The sequence below is a fragment of the Balaenoptera borealis genome (genome assembly GCF_965194805.1).
Source record: "Balaenoptera borealis genome assembly, chromosome: 5".
NCBI lineage: Eukaryota > Metazoa > Chordata > Mammalia > Artiodactyla > Balaenopteridae > Balaenoptera > Balaenoptera borealis.
The window spans coordinates 120,147,718-120,163,304 of record NC_138862.1 but is presented as its reverse complement, the minus strand read 5'-3'; the positions used below and the strand labels follow the sequence as shown (position 1 = coordinate 120,163,304).

The 15,587-nt window shown below is 37.4% G+C and overlaps 1 protein-coding gene across 3 annotated transcripts in view; it reads right to left on the bottom strand.

Annotated features, from left to right (window-relative positions):
- Positions 1 to 7,930: 7,930 nt before the first annotated feature.
- Positions 7,931 to 15,587, bottom strand: part of LOC309629893 (phospholipid scramblase 4-like) — a 41,621-nt gene continuing 33,964 nt past the window's right edge. For all 3 annotated transcript variants that reach the window (XM_082394464.1, XM_082394466.1, XM_082394465.1), the window contains exon 9: positions 7,931 to 14,758. In XM_082394464.1, coding sequence (XP_082250590.1) covers positions 14,705 to 14,758 — 54 coding nt within the window. In that variant the 3' untranslated portion in view covers positions 7,931 to 14,704. The remainder of the gene's footprint in view (positions 14,759 to 15,587) is intronic.

The following is a 15,587-nucleotide window of genomic DNA, read 5'->3' as shown; positions in this document are numbered from 1 at the left end:
AACTATCTTCACAGAAACTATCATATTATTTTACCTATATTCAATGGCATTTATTCAACATTCATTAGTCTCTGCTTCTTGTTCATCACTCTTGTAGGCAGTGAGGATATAGTGATAAACATGACATACAAAATTCCTGCCTTCTCAGTAATTATTATAAACAAAAAATAATATTTCTGATGGTGTTGGGTGCCGACAAGGAGAGAGTGAATTTGGGGGACTTAGAAATATTTTAGATAGGGGACTAGGGCATGCCTTTCTGAGGAGGCGAATTGTGAAGACAAGGAAAAAGCAAACTTAAGATCTGGTAAGAATGATCCAGGGCCGGAGAGGAAACACAGTTTGCTTTTTGACATGTGGATAAATGGAAAGCTACTGCAGCGTTTTCAGAAGGCAGTAACTTAATTTGGATAATCTTTGAGAGTAGATTTGAGATAAGTAGGTGAATGTCGTCAGTGAGTCTTTGGAGTCATAGAGTTTATGGTACAAACTGAGTTTTGTAGTTTGGGAAGTCATTTCTAGAGGATGATTTTCAAAACTGTGTTAGCAACAGAGACCATAGAAGGCTCCCCACACCAGCCTCGCCCTCACTGAATCCTTACAAAGAGTAAATATATCATTAACAATGGACGTATATATTCGTTGTTACATACATTGTGTATATACAGTGGAAGTATATACCATTGTTAATGAGATATACAAATATATAATATATAATGAGGGCAGATAAGTTTATAAAGAATTTAGTGTAAAGGACTGAACATGTAAATTATATGTAGCTAGATAATACGGTTACTTATATTACTTTTTAAATTTTTTTCTCTTTGGGAGGATTTAAATATACTGATTTATTATTTTTTTTTTAGATTCTTCATGAAAACTGTAATAGTAGACTTGACTCCAGAGCTTGTCCAAATGATTCACATTTTCAAACTTAGAGGAGCCAGATGTAATGCAGTTTCCTTGAACTCTAAAAACAGAAATGATTCTGGTTCATAAGGGAAACTTAACCTAGCTAATCTACTTAAGTATATAGAGACATGGCATCCGCACACATTTTTTCCATCTCACTGACTTTACCAGTCAGACTTTGGGGATCTTCCCGTAAGTCTGTCTGTGACTCATCCTTGGTTCAGATGACTTAATGCTTCCATCTAACCAAGGGAAGGGAACATGATCATTTAACAATCCACGATCCCCAGTTAGGATGCCAGGAGCCTCTGAAGAAACTAACCTTGTGGCTTTGGCACTTTTCATCTTTTCTTTTTCTTTTAAAAAAATCAGTGCTTACAGTTGGCCTACTAACTGGCATTTCTTTCATCCCTTGTGGGTATTTCTGGACCAGTTTGCTTTGATATCTCATAACAGACTACACAAGAGCCTGGCTAAGTTTCCTTGTATACAGACGGCAAAACAAGCCCTGTTCTTACTCTTCCTTCTTTTCTTGTACTTAGTAAAACTGCTGATGTGTGAAAAAGTCCAATTTTACACACATAAATTGTCTCACTGAAATTCTCACAGTAACACTTATCAAAACAAGTCAGGCATGATGGTTTTAATTTTACAGATACAGAAGTGGTGGAGCACAAGAGCTTCATTTCAAGCCTAGTGTCGCTTAGTTAGCAAGGGCGGCTGCTGAACTGGGAGCAAAATCTGGGCCCCGCAGTCTAGTACATTCTTTCCGATACCACACATGTCTCTGCAGAAAACACCCAATACTTACCTGATACAAGCTTCCCCACCCCTAACTGAATATTAGACATTGTATACAATTTAAACTTTCTTGTTTTCTTATCGTATATTTGTTATCTATAGCTGCGATTTGTGTGGTTAAGGGAGAATTCTAGACAATGAAATTTTCAAGTTGGCAGAGACAATAGCCTTTCTTTCTCTTCAACAGACCATTGACTGAAGGTGACTCTGTGGTTTATGTTGAAACTGACACTTAAAGCAGCAGTTAGCCGATAAATTTACCCAAATTCCTAGTTCAACACTGACAGGCTATATACCCTGAAGCTTACATTTCCACATGAATTTTAAAAGCGGGATGACACCTAAAGAAAGGTTTCTAATAGCTCTGCACACGCGCACACGCACACACACACTGGTCAACCCATCGGAACATTTTCTCGGTTTAGTACCTTTTCTGCGTGGCTCAGATAAAAAATTAGCAATATCTGAAAGTAGGTTGATTTAGTTGGTTGGTTGGAAGGAGGAAAGATTGAGGGTGGTGTGGGAGTGACAGGAGCAGAGTTTTGGAGTAACTCGCTTTATATTAAGTTCGGTGGGGAATCCAGCAAAGAAACTGAGCCAGTTGTTATAAAACTTAGGACTACTGGGTAAGAGGAATGAATAAAAAAGACTTTTTGGCTGTTTACTGGGCATTAGCAATGTGATCTCTCTTTGCTTTCTCCTCAAGGATTCAACCTCCTTTAAGATCCTTTACATACAGAGAAGGTCTACATTGCTCTTTTGTGATTTTTGGAGTAGCATTTGTTTTGTTGGTAGGAGTGCCAGATTTCACAAGTAAAAATACAGAAAGCCCAGTTAAATGTGAGTTTCACGTAAGCACTGAATAATTTGTGTGTGTGCAAGTCTCAAATATTGCATGGGATAATCTTTTACTAAAAACTGATATTTGCAATTCAAATTTAACTGAACATCCCGTATTTTATCTAGCAACCCTATTAGTTTGGCTAAACCATGGATACAAATAAGAAAGTTTATTTTATGGGCTTATATACAAATTGGAAGGAAGTTTCCTGGAGGCTTTCAGGCTGTAACAACTGTTTGCAAGCTTGGCTGCACACATTAGAATCACCCAAGGAACTTCAGATTCTGGGGCTGTTGCTCTCAGATTCAGCCAGGGTACGGAATTTTTCAAAGCATCCCAGGTGACACTGGAATAGCAAGAAGCTGGTGACTGATGTCCAGTGAGTCTCATCCTGTACTATACAAAACAGAGATCTAAGGGAATTTTTGAAAGCACTTGTGCCTGGATCCTACCCCAGAGCAATTAAATCAGTGTCTGGCGGGGGGCGGGCAGGCCCCCTACATTGCAATTAAGGAAAAGTAAATTTCAGTGTTCCTTCAGCATTAGGAAGCCCTAAATTATAGCCTAAAATATGACATCCTAGAGACAGCCAGCTATAGAAAACTTAAAAGTTTATTTTTAATTTTCTAAATTATGAAAAAATTATAATAAAAATTTATTATAATAAATCCAAGAAATAAAATAGCATCTAAAATAAAGATGAACTTACCCAATTCTACTTCCCAGAGGTATCCACTATTAAAAGCTTGATCTGTTTTGCCAGCCTGCAGGAAGCAGGAATCAATGAGAGGCAAATGATAAGTGTCATTTATCTTTTAAAGAAGTTGCCAGACTTCACATTAAAATGGACCAGAATTTTGCCATGTCACCATGTCAAGGAAATATTATGTGTATTCAAGGCTTCACTGTGAATCAGTGAAATCAGAAGCTAAAATATAAGGGAAGAAGGTGAGAGGAGACTTGAGGGGACAAAACCATCTCTACCGCAATAATTCTCCACTCCTGACGTTCCATGCGATGGCAGTGTCACTGGAGAACACTCCTGGCCATTCTCCTTCCCCTCATTTACTCGCCTCAGGGAGCAAGGATGACTTATCCAGCTAGTGAGTTTAAAAGAAGGAACGGGACATGAGCAGTTCCTTGTTTTTGCCTCTCTTTGGGGAGGCAGCCTGACATTCCCAGCTCTTCTACGGGGTAAGTTTTATAGGTGCAAGTTTCCACCAGGGACCCCTCCTGTCTTCCAGCTCTGCCTGAGACAGGGAAGGTAACTGATTCTATACCACTCTGTAAACCTACTGTTGCCAGAGAACCCCCAATATCCTTAGAACAGCCTTACGAGGATAAAAATAATTTGTGCTTCCCTCCCTTGTCTACCTCGCAATTAATTTCATTCACAAGATAAATCTTTCAAAACACCAGCAATATAAATACAGTTTCCCTTTAAAAGTTACAGAGCTATCAGTGAAGGAAATGGCATAAACTCTTCCTGATTTCCACGTCCAGGCAAGTCCTGTGGCCTTATCTCAAACATGTGCCATGAACATGTTGTAAACAGACATACACAAAGCCCTATAGAATGGGGAGAGATATACAAACACAGAAAACAGAGAGAAAAACAGAAATAGCCTAACTAGTAGAAAAAATGATAGCAAAGCCACGTAAGGGGATAAAATAGACACTTAGCATTGCCAGGAATAATCCTCGTTGCTGACTCTCACCCCATCCACCAGATCCCGGAATGAAATATTCCCACATCCTGAGCCACGTCATCTGTTCCACGTCATCTGATGGGCCAGCAGGCAGACAGGACACATCCAGGCAAGAGTTGTGTTCAACTGTCCATTTGTCTGTATTTCCATTTCCCTACTCAGGGTAGTGTTATGATTGTCTTTGCACAACTGATACTCCATTTTGAACCAGCAATTATATTTCTTCAAAGCAGGAAAATCTATCAAACAATGAATAGACTTTTACCAAAAAATCTAAATACATATTTTAATAAGGAAATTGAACTCAGATGTGAGTGGTGACTATAAAAGGTATCAATTGTATCAGTGGATGAATGGATAAATAAATAAAGTAACCCTCTATGTTACCCATGACATAAACATTTTAAATGTTTTTGTTGTTGTTTTTGTAACATTGTAATTTAGTTTCTCCTTTGTAGTTAGAAGACCTCTGTGAAATTAATACGGTGTATTGAAGTACTGTAGACTCTATAAGCATGTGCTTAAAAATGAGTTAGAAGATTAGAAAAGTTTTAAACTGGGTTTTAATTTTTTTATTGGTTAAAATTCTGGTGTTATGAAAGATGTTGCATTAAAATGTTTTAAATCGCTGCTAAATTCTTGGGCTGGTGGAAGGAAATTGGAATAAAGAATGGAAGCCTGGGAATTCCCTGGCGGTCCAGTGGTTAGGACTCGGCACTTTTACTCTGGCGGCACTGGTTCAATCCCTGGTTGGGGAACTAAATCCAGCAAGCCTCGTGGCGCAGCAAAAAAAAGAATGGACATCCATTTTTACTTCTGGTTCTACTACTAATTCCTGCTATAACTTTGGACACATGACCAGGGCCTCTCTCAATTTCTTCCTTTATATATTAGAATGTAGAGCAGATATACCTTAATGCCCTTCTAACTCTAAAGCCCTTTGATTCTATTCATTAAAAGTTGTAGATTAGTACCAATATATTCCTGACTGAAAAAAAATGAGCAGAGCGTACTAAAGAAATCCACGAGCTGGTGCTGCCCCCTATAGTAGACTGACAAGGTGTAGGGCGTGCTGTAAAACTAGACAAATATTTTGTCATTCTAATTGTGTCTCTCTGGCACCCTCTATGTGCCTATTGCTGCAAAATCAAGAGTTTTTAAAACTGGCTAATTGCTAACTGTTTTTATGTGTTATAATGAGAGAATTAAAACTTAAATAAATTATATTTAATGACCCGTTAGCTAAGACAATTTGAGCAAACATTTTTTTTTAAAACTGTTCAAGGAAAAGAATGTTCCTGTAATTTCGCCAAATAAATTTATGAGTCTGATTTACAGAAGGGCTGGCACCATTTTATTTATTTTTATTTTCAAGTATAATATTTTTATTATACCTAGTTAAAAATTTTTTTTCATTGAAATATAGTTTGTTTACAATGTGTTAGTTTCAGGTATACAGTAAAGTGATTCAGTTACATATATTTATATAAATGTGTGTGTGTGTTTTAGATTGTTTTCTATTAGAGCTGGCACCATTTTAAATGAATCACTTTTTACTTAACAACAGCATTAGAAACATTAAACATGTTTAGTGCTGCTGGAGGGGCAGGGTGGCAGTTGGGACTCTCTCCAGAGACAAAGGCAATGGTTGATGTCATTTTTGCACTCTCTCTCTACCCTGACAGCACAGGAGGGCATATGTGGATGTGACACCCTCACACTGCCTTGCTGAGGCTGGCAGGGGTGAAAGGTTGCAGCAACCTGGCTCGGACCAGTGAGCATGAGTTGTGGCATCATTCTCCCACTCTCTTGCTAAAGCCTGCAGTCATGCGCACAAAGGCACTCTCCTGCTGCATCACTGAAGCTGTCTGGCAGGCAGGGTCAAGGCATTTCCCCACTGCCTCTCTGGCAGTGTGATCTGACTCCAAAAGTAAAGGCAACAGGGGCTTCCCTGGTGGCGCAGTGGTTGAGAATCTGCCTGCCAATGCAGGGGACGCGGGTTTGAGCCCTGGTCTGGGAAGATCCCACATGCCGCGGAGCAGCTGGGCCCGTGAGCCACAATTGCTGAGCCTGCGCGTCTGGAGCCTGTGCTCTGCAACAGGAGAGGCCGCGATAGTGAGAGGCCCGCGCACTGCGATGAAGAGTGGCCCCCACTTGCCACAACTGGAGAAAGCCCTCGCACAGAAACAAAGACCCAACACAGCCATAAATAAATAAAAATAAATAAAAAATTAAAAAAAAAAAAAAGTAAAGGCAACAGAACAAAAATAAATAAGTGGTACTACATCGAACTAAAAAGCTTCTGCACAGCAAAGGAAACCATCAACAAAATGAAAAGACAACCTACTGCATGAGAGAAAATATTTGCAAATCATATATCCAATAAGGAGTTAATACCCAAAATATACAAAGAACTCATAAAACTCAATAGCAAAAGACCAACAATATAATTTAAAAATGGGCAGAGAATATGAATAGATAATTTTCCAAAGAAGACATGCAGATGGACAACAGGCACATGAAAACATGTTCAACATCACTAATCACCAGGAAAATGTGAATCAAAACCACAATGAGATATCACCTCACACTTGTCAGAATGGCCATCATCAAAAAGACAAGAAATAACAAGTGTTGGCAAGGATGTGGAGGAAAGGGGTCCTTTGCGCACTATTGGCGGGAATGTAAATTGGTACAGCCACTATGGAAAATGTTATGGAAGTTCCTCAGAAAAGTAAAAATAGAACTGCCATACAATCCAGCAATTCTACTTCTGGGTATTTACCCGATGAAAACAAAAACACTAATTCAAACAGATACATGTACCCTCATGTTCCCTACAGCATTATTTACAATAGCCAAGATATGGAAACAACCTAAGTGTCTACTAAAAGGTGAATGGATAAAGAAATTGTGGTATATCTGTATATACATGTATCTATCTCTATCTATCTATCTATCCACACACACACAATGGAATAATACTCAGCCATAAATAGAAAGAAATCTTGCCATTTGTGAAAATATGGATGGACCTTAGGAAGTTATGCTACAGGAAATAGATAAATACTGAATGATTTCCTTTATACGTGGAATCTAAAAAACAAAACAAGAATCATAGGTACAGAGAACAGAATGGTGTATGCCAGAGCGGAAGGGGGTTGAGGAGTGGGTCAAATGGGTGAAAGGGAGTCAAGATGTACACACTTCCACTTACAGAATAAATAAGTCATGGGGATGGAAAGTGCAGCATCGTGACTATAGTCAGTAACATTGCAGAGCATACTTGAAAGGTGCCAAAAAGTTAATTTTGTATGGTGACAGATGGGAGCTAGAGGCATACCTCATTTTATTTCACTTCACTTTATTGTGCTTGCAGGTACTACGTTTTTTACACGTTGAAGGTTTATGGCAACCTTGTGTAGAGCAAGTCTATCAGTGCCATTTTTTCCAAAAGCATTTGCTCGCTTCATGTCTCTGTGTCACATTTTGGTGATTCTTGCAATATTTCACACTTTTTCAACATTATTATATTTTCTATGGTGATCTGTGATCAGTGATCTTTGATGTTATTACAACTTGCTAAAGGCTCAAATGACAGCATTTTTTAGCAGTAAACTTTTTAAATTAATTAAAAATTAATTTAATTTTTAAATTAAGGTTTTTTAGACATAATGCTATTTTACACTTAACAGACTACAGTGTAGTATTCACATAACTTTTACATGCACTGGGAAACAGAAAAAAAATTGTGTGAATCACTTTATCGCAATATTTGCTTTACTGTGGTGGTCTGGAACCGAGCCCGCAATATCCCAAGGTATGCCTGTAGATTTATTGTGGTGATCATCTCACAGTATACAATTATCAAATTATTGTGTTGTACACCTGAAACCAATATAACGTTATATGCCAATTTTACATCAATAAATTTTTTAAAGATAACAAATGTTCATTGAGCATCTTAAATGTACAACTGTCTTGAGCTCTATGTTTACTGTAATAAACCATCAATCCCTGCTTTGTTTGATGAAAATTTACTAAATTGACCATTTCAGTTATATTCACCATGTATTCAGTTTGCCAACACGCTGTAAAATGCATCCTACTCATCTCCAGCAGTGCCAGGAAGTTTACCTGAGCTTATGACACAACCAGCCAGCCTGACTGTCTGATTAAATGGGACAGAAATATATCACCCAACACTTCAGATTGTGCTAGTGACATGGCCTCTATTGAATATGCCAACATCCCATTGAACACATGTCCACCCTGGTCCTCAAAGATGTGTATTTTGTTTAAAAATCTGTCTCATCCACTAGCCTGTGAGCCCCTGAGAGTAGTAATTATGTACTTTTCACATTTGTGCTTCCCTCTGCTTCAGAAATAGCTCAGTGTCTGAATTTAGAAGATGCTCAATAAAGTAATGATTGATAGAGTGAAATAGTAGAGAGGATGTTAAAACTTTTTACAGGCTACTATAACAAATATTGCAAAAATATATCCACTGACTTTATTGTTATTCATTAGGCAGAGGTGAATGTCTACTGAGTGAATGCCTACCGTGTGCTATTACTAACCATGCTACGTATAATCATATAGCATACTATGCTGCCTCACTCTGACTACACTTGGAATGTATCATTCTGTTTTTCTCTTTTCTGGGTTTTACAATTTAGGAAGCTAGAGGCAAATGGGAAATGCATTCTGCAATGGTCGACCAAGTTATGGGAATAGATCCATTTTAAATATTAGCTATCACCAGCCAAAAAGCTGAATTTGGTATTCGTTGATTAAATCCAAACCTATGGGTTTCCCAAGCTTGCATCTTTCAGTACAAATTACATTAAACCTTGACTACTGGGGGGAAAAAGGACTGAGAAGTAGCCAGCAGTCCCATCAGGGTCAGGATGACATTCCCCAGAATCACTGTTTATTCTAGACTTCAGCTTAATTTAACATCTAGTTGTTTGGAAAATTCAGCTAGTAAATTAGTCTAGTAACCAGATTTTTATAAAATTTCTGGGAAATCTGTCATTAAGAAAAAAAAATATTTGAAATGTACCCTTCACCAACAATTACAAATTCTAGCAGCTTTTCTGCATGATATACTGGCATTGAAATCATACTTAAAATTTAAATTTGCCTTAAATAACTGAATTACAAATAAGCACTTATAAATAACTTGGTTATATCAGAAAGCTAGTTACTCCTACAAAGTCCGAAGTCTTATTTAAATATTGTCCAAGTTAGCTATGGGTGAGACGCAATGTGTGATTTATCCTGAGGCAAATTGTTCTCCAGCTGTGAACCTGTGAAACCAAACAAGTTGTGTGCTTCCAAAATACAATGGTGGGGCAGGCATAGGATAGACATCTCCATTCCAAAAGGGTAAAACAGGAAAGAATAAAGGAGGACAGTTCCCAGGTATGTCCAAGACTGAACAGGACAAACAATGTTAAACCTTAAGGCTCAAGAATAATCTTCTTTGATTCAATGATCTGCCTTCTAGACCCACTGAGATGGCAATATCACCCCAGGGCTCAGCAGGAAGGCCTGTAGCGACTCTCTGCCTGGGCTCCATGGCTCTCTGGGTCTGGGGTCCTTGGTCCATGAGTGTCCCAGGTGGCCCCATCCCCTGCAATTTAGGTAAAGGCAGCCATGTCTCGCCAGACCTGTGCCAATGGAGACAGGGTCATATGGTCATCACCAAAGTTTGCTGCCTGTGCCCTTTGGAAGGGAAACCACTGAGGCCCATGCTACACTGGGGGTCTACCAGAGCTTCATCTGGGGTGTTGGAGGAGTGTGGCACAGACTACAGAGATCAGAGCCCTACATGTGAGATGGCACCATACAGCTGGCACAAAGGTCCCACAGGTGCTGGTGGTCCCTTCTTTGAACCACTCTGCTCCCCAGGCCCTTGCACTCAGGGCCTGTGATGGGAGTGGCAGCTCTGTTGATCTCTGAATCCCCTTTGGGGGTCGTTCTTCATTGTCTTGGAGAATAGTGCCTGGCTTCTGATCAGATGGCTGATCCATACTAATCTCCTTATCAGTCACTTGGCCATGCCCTTAGCGTTCTCATTTTTTGCAATACGGATAGGCTGAGAATTTTCCTAATCTTAAGTTCTTCTTCCCAGTCTTGAGGGAAAAAAACGGAGCTGGAGGAATCAGACTCCCTGGCTTCAGACTATACTACAAAGCTACAGTAATCAAGACAATATGGTACTGGCACAAAAACAGAAATATAGATCAATGGAACACGATAGAAAGCCCAGAGATAAACCCACACACCTATGGTCAACTAATCTATGACAAAGGAGGCAAGGATACACAATGGAGAAAAGACAGCCTCTTCAATAAGTGGTGCTGGGAAAACTGGACAGCTACATGTAAAAAAATGAAATTAGAACACTCCCTAACACCATACACAAAAATAAACTCAAAATGGATTAGAGACCTAAATGTAAGACCGGACACTATAAAACTCTTAGAGGAAAACATAGGAAGAACACTCTTTGACATAAATCACAGCAAGATCTTTTTTTGATCCACCTCCTAGAGTAATGGAAATAAAAACAAAAATAAACAAATGGAACCTAATGAAACTTAAAACCTTTTGCAAAGCAAAGGAGAAACTACAAACAAGATGAAAAGACAACCCTCAGAATGGGAGAAAATATTTGCCAACAAATCAATGGACAAAGGATTAATCTCCAAAATATATAAACAGCTCATGCAGTTCAATATTAAAAAAACAAACAACCCAATCAAAAAATAGGCAGAAGACCTAAATAGACATTTCTCCAAAGAAGACATACAGGTGGCCAAGAAGCACATGAAAAGCTGCTTGACATCACTAATTATTAGAGAAATGCAAATCAAAACTACAATGAGGTATCACCTCACACCAGTTAGAATGGGCATCATCAGAAAATCTACAAACAACAAATGCTGGAGAGGGTGTGGAGAAAAGGGAACCCTCTTGCACTGTTGGTGGGAATGTAAATTGATACAGCTACTATGGAGAACAGTATGGAGGTTCCTTAAAAAACTAAAAATAGAATTACCATATGATCCAGCAATCACACTACTGGGCATATACCTGGAGAAAACCATAATTCAAAAAGACACATGCACCCCAATGTTCACTGCAGCACTATTTACAATAGCCAGGTCATGGAAGCAACCTAAATGCCTATCGACAGACGAATGGATAAAGAAGATGTGGTACATATATACAATAGAATATTACTCAGCCATAAAAAGGAACAAAACTGGGTCATTTGTAGAGACGTGGCTGGATCTAGAGACTGTGATACAGAGTGAAATAAGTCAGAAAGAGGAAAACAAAAATTGTGTATTAATGCATATATGTGGAACCTAGAAAACTGGTACAGATGAACCGGTTTGCAGGGCAGAAGTTGAGACACAGATGTAGAGAACAAACGTATGGACACCAAGGGGGGAAAGTGGTGGGGCGGGGGGGTGTGATGAATTGGGCGACTGGGATTGACATGTATACACTGATGTGTATAAAATTGATGACTAATAAGAACCTGTTGTATAAAAAAATAAATAAAATAAAATTCTAAATAAATAAATAAATTCTGCCTCCTTGTTGCTTAACAATCCCATCTTTATGTCCATTCTCTCAGGTTGAATTTTACTGTAAGCAGTCAGGAGGAGCCAAGCTGCACTTCAACACTTTGCTTAGAAATTGTTTCAGCTAGGTATCCCATTTCACCACTTGCAATTTCTACCTTCCACAAAACACTAGAACATGGACACAGTTCTGCCAGAGTTCTTGGCCACTTTACGATAAGGATCACTTCTCCTACAGTTTTCAATAACATGTTCCTCATTTCCATCCTGGTCTTTATTGTCCATATTTCTACCAACATCCTGTTCATGTTTAATTAGGTATTCTCTAAGAAGATTGAGGTTTTCTCTACAGTTTGCCTCTTTTCTTCCTAAGCTCTCATCAGAATTATCTTTAAAATTCTGTTCATAGCAATCTAGGCTTTTACCAGTATGCACCTTAAAACTTAGAGCCTCTATTCCTCACCCAGTGCCAAAGCCAGTGCCACATTTTTACATATTTGTTATGCAGCATCCCCATTTCTCAGTACCAATTTTTGTCAGTCTGTTTGGGCTGCTATAACAAAAATACTGCAGACTGAGTGGCTTAAACAACAAACATTTAACTCTGGAGGGTGGGAATTCCAAGATCAAGGCTGGTAGATTATAAGGGCACTAATCCCATTCATGAGGGCTCCACCTACATGACCTATCACCTCCCAAAGTCTCCACTCCAAATACCATCACACGGGTAATTCATAAATTTGGGGGTGGTGGTGATGGGAATACAAACATCCAGTCTATTGCAAAGCCTCAATCACAAGTCAAAAATAAAACAGTATTTTACTATAAACTATATTATATTTATTTAGAAGCTAAAAACAATATGATGAAACATGAAAACACACATTTCAGAGAATGGCTTGTTTTGTTAATCAATCTGATCAGTTTTACACAATGAAATATCGTTAAGAAACATAAAAATTATAATATAAACTGTAGTATAAAAATATAAGAAACATAGTATTATTTTTAAAGAAAGGAATTGTAAGAGACATGTTAATACCACAAAAACTTTAAACAGAAATTTAAAATGTCATGCTAGAAATATTTTTTTCTTAGTATTATGCATCAGGTCTTAGAATGTAGGGATGTAGGCAAGTAAAAATGAAAAGTTTATATAGTAAACTTTCTGAATACTATTGTCTGATCTGCTATATCAAATGTCAGACATCATTATAAGAAATAATATATCTGTCCATTCAAGACTACAATTGCCTTAAATATAAGGTAATTATTATTTTAGAAACAAGCAGTTTTTACATTTTTTTAGAAAGCTAGTAATAGCATATAAAAATGAACATTACAAGAAACTGGGTAAAACAACATTTACCAGGAAAAGATGAATATAATTTAAAAATGAGGCACCTTTCTTTCACTTCAATAGGAACTGTGGGTGAAGGCCTTCATCTCATACCAAAGAACACTCAGTCTTGCTTCTTTTAACAAAGAGCAGTGGAAGAATACATTCCATTCTATGTACTGGCTGTGTTGAAAGAGCACAGTTCATGTCCAGATAGGAAGCTAAAGTGCAGTAGAGGCAAGTTGATTTATCAGAGTGTAGTCACTAATACACTGTGATTTTAACTAGTTAATACAAATAAGTGTAATTTATACTTTTACTATGTTGATCCAAATAATCTTTACTGATAAGCTATAGATCCCAGAGAAGCAGCATGTTTGCTGTGTTTTATCATTTTCTTTGCATAGATACAGATTTATCTATCATTTAAATAAAAAACAGCAAAACAATATTAAGCAGTGTCTGCATTTGTAATTTTTGCTTTTACCAAGTGCTACGCAGAATGTCACATTTCAAAATTTAAAAACAAAACTCCAACTCTTGCAATTTGAACAGCACAGTTCAAATCAGGGATCTTCTTGTAAGAAAAAAAAAAAAAATCTCCTCTGTGTCATATCAAATGAAACACAGGTTCAAAAGGCAATCCTAGAGATTTGACCAAACCTATTTTACATGTAAGACATCTATAACCAAGAGAGGTTAAATGTATTAAATACAAGCTTCTCATAGGGCACTGATGTCTCTAAATTGCTCAGAGATCTAGATTGGTTAATGGCCCTGGTAGTCTGACCCCATCTTCATACAGAGGCAGCTCCTGATTGTGTATGCTAGTAAATGAGGCATGGAAAATATAACCTTATGATATGAAAAACATGTTTTATTTTGTAATAAAATTAAAATTTCCATTGAAACTTTTATGAAGTTTGCAAAATGAGGTTCTGATACATTTGCACAGGTAAAATTTTCCTTGTGCAATAAAACATAATATTTCTGTCTGCCTTCCTTTTTGTTTTTAACAATGAAGAGTATCATTCTTTTCACCTGGAATCAAATTTGTCTTCAGTAACTGGACATGTTGATGGAGAGGAGAGGGTCAGAGATAGAAGCTATATTACTCTATCTCAACAAAGATTGCTCTAAAAAGCCCATCATATTACTATCAATTAATGTGAAAGCTTTGGGATTCATTTTCCCTCATCTCATGTTTAAAGTGATTTCAAGTTCACTATATATATGTTTACTTGGTTAATGGGTCATAACTTTTTCAGGTAAACTCCTAGTCTACCAAGTAGACAGGTAGACAGATTCTCAATTGAAACACATGTTTAGATGTGCTCTTGCACTTACACTCTCAGTCTACCTGTCAAAGCTAATACCCCATAACAATAATCTGCAAGAGCAGATACATATATTTGTGAATAATTGAGGGCTGACTGTAAGCCCAACCAACTTTTCTGAATTTTTTTCATTAATCAGAATTGCCGATTTGCGGTATCCATCAATTATGAGTGGATGAACGTTGTGGTGGAGAGCTTTCAAAATACATGAAGTCCTGAAATTGGAAAAAGAATTATATGTATAGATAAATATCAAATTAGATAGATAAATAATTATATAAATAAAGAATGTAAATAGATAATTAGGTGCAATGCACAAAATGTTATTCTTCATAATTTATCAGGTGATCTCATTCCAGTTAAGAATAAATCAAGCTAAGGAAATCTTCATGAAGAGAACCTAATATGAAGAATAGCAATTACAATTTGAAACTGGGTAGTCAATAAGTTTTCCATTTGGGGTACCAATTAACTAAATTTTCATTGTTGAAAGGAGGAAAAACTTGATAATCAATATTAAAAATGTTAAATATACCAATTGCAATATGTTAATTAGGTTTTTAAGGTAAATGCTATCAACTTTATTTCTATGCTTTACTTATGAATATTAGCCACTAATCAGACAGGAATACAGCAAGGAAATTGTACCTAATAAATCTAGGATGGTACAACACCAAGGAGTATATTGACAAAGAGGTAATAGATGAAGGAAAAGAACATCAGCTTTAGAGTTATTTTATTTCACTAAGAACTCAAAGAATAGGCATCTTTACGTAGTGAGAACGATAAGTAACATGAAATGATGACAATTACACCCATTGGATGCCTAGTATCTTTCAAGCACTTTCCTGGCCCCTTTACTCATATGATAGCTAATACTCATAACCCTGAAATATATATATATAAATAAGTATTTTCATTTCCATTTTACAAATACGGAAACTGAGGCTTGCAAGTGTTAAACACTTTGCAAGACATATAACTAGTAAGTGGCGGAGACAGCTTCAAATCTTATTGCCTTTCTACTGCACTACACTGCTTCTC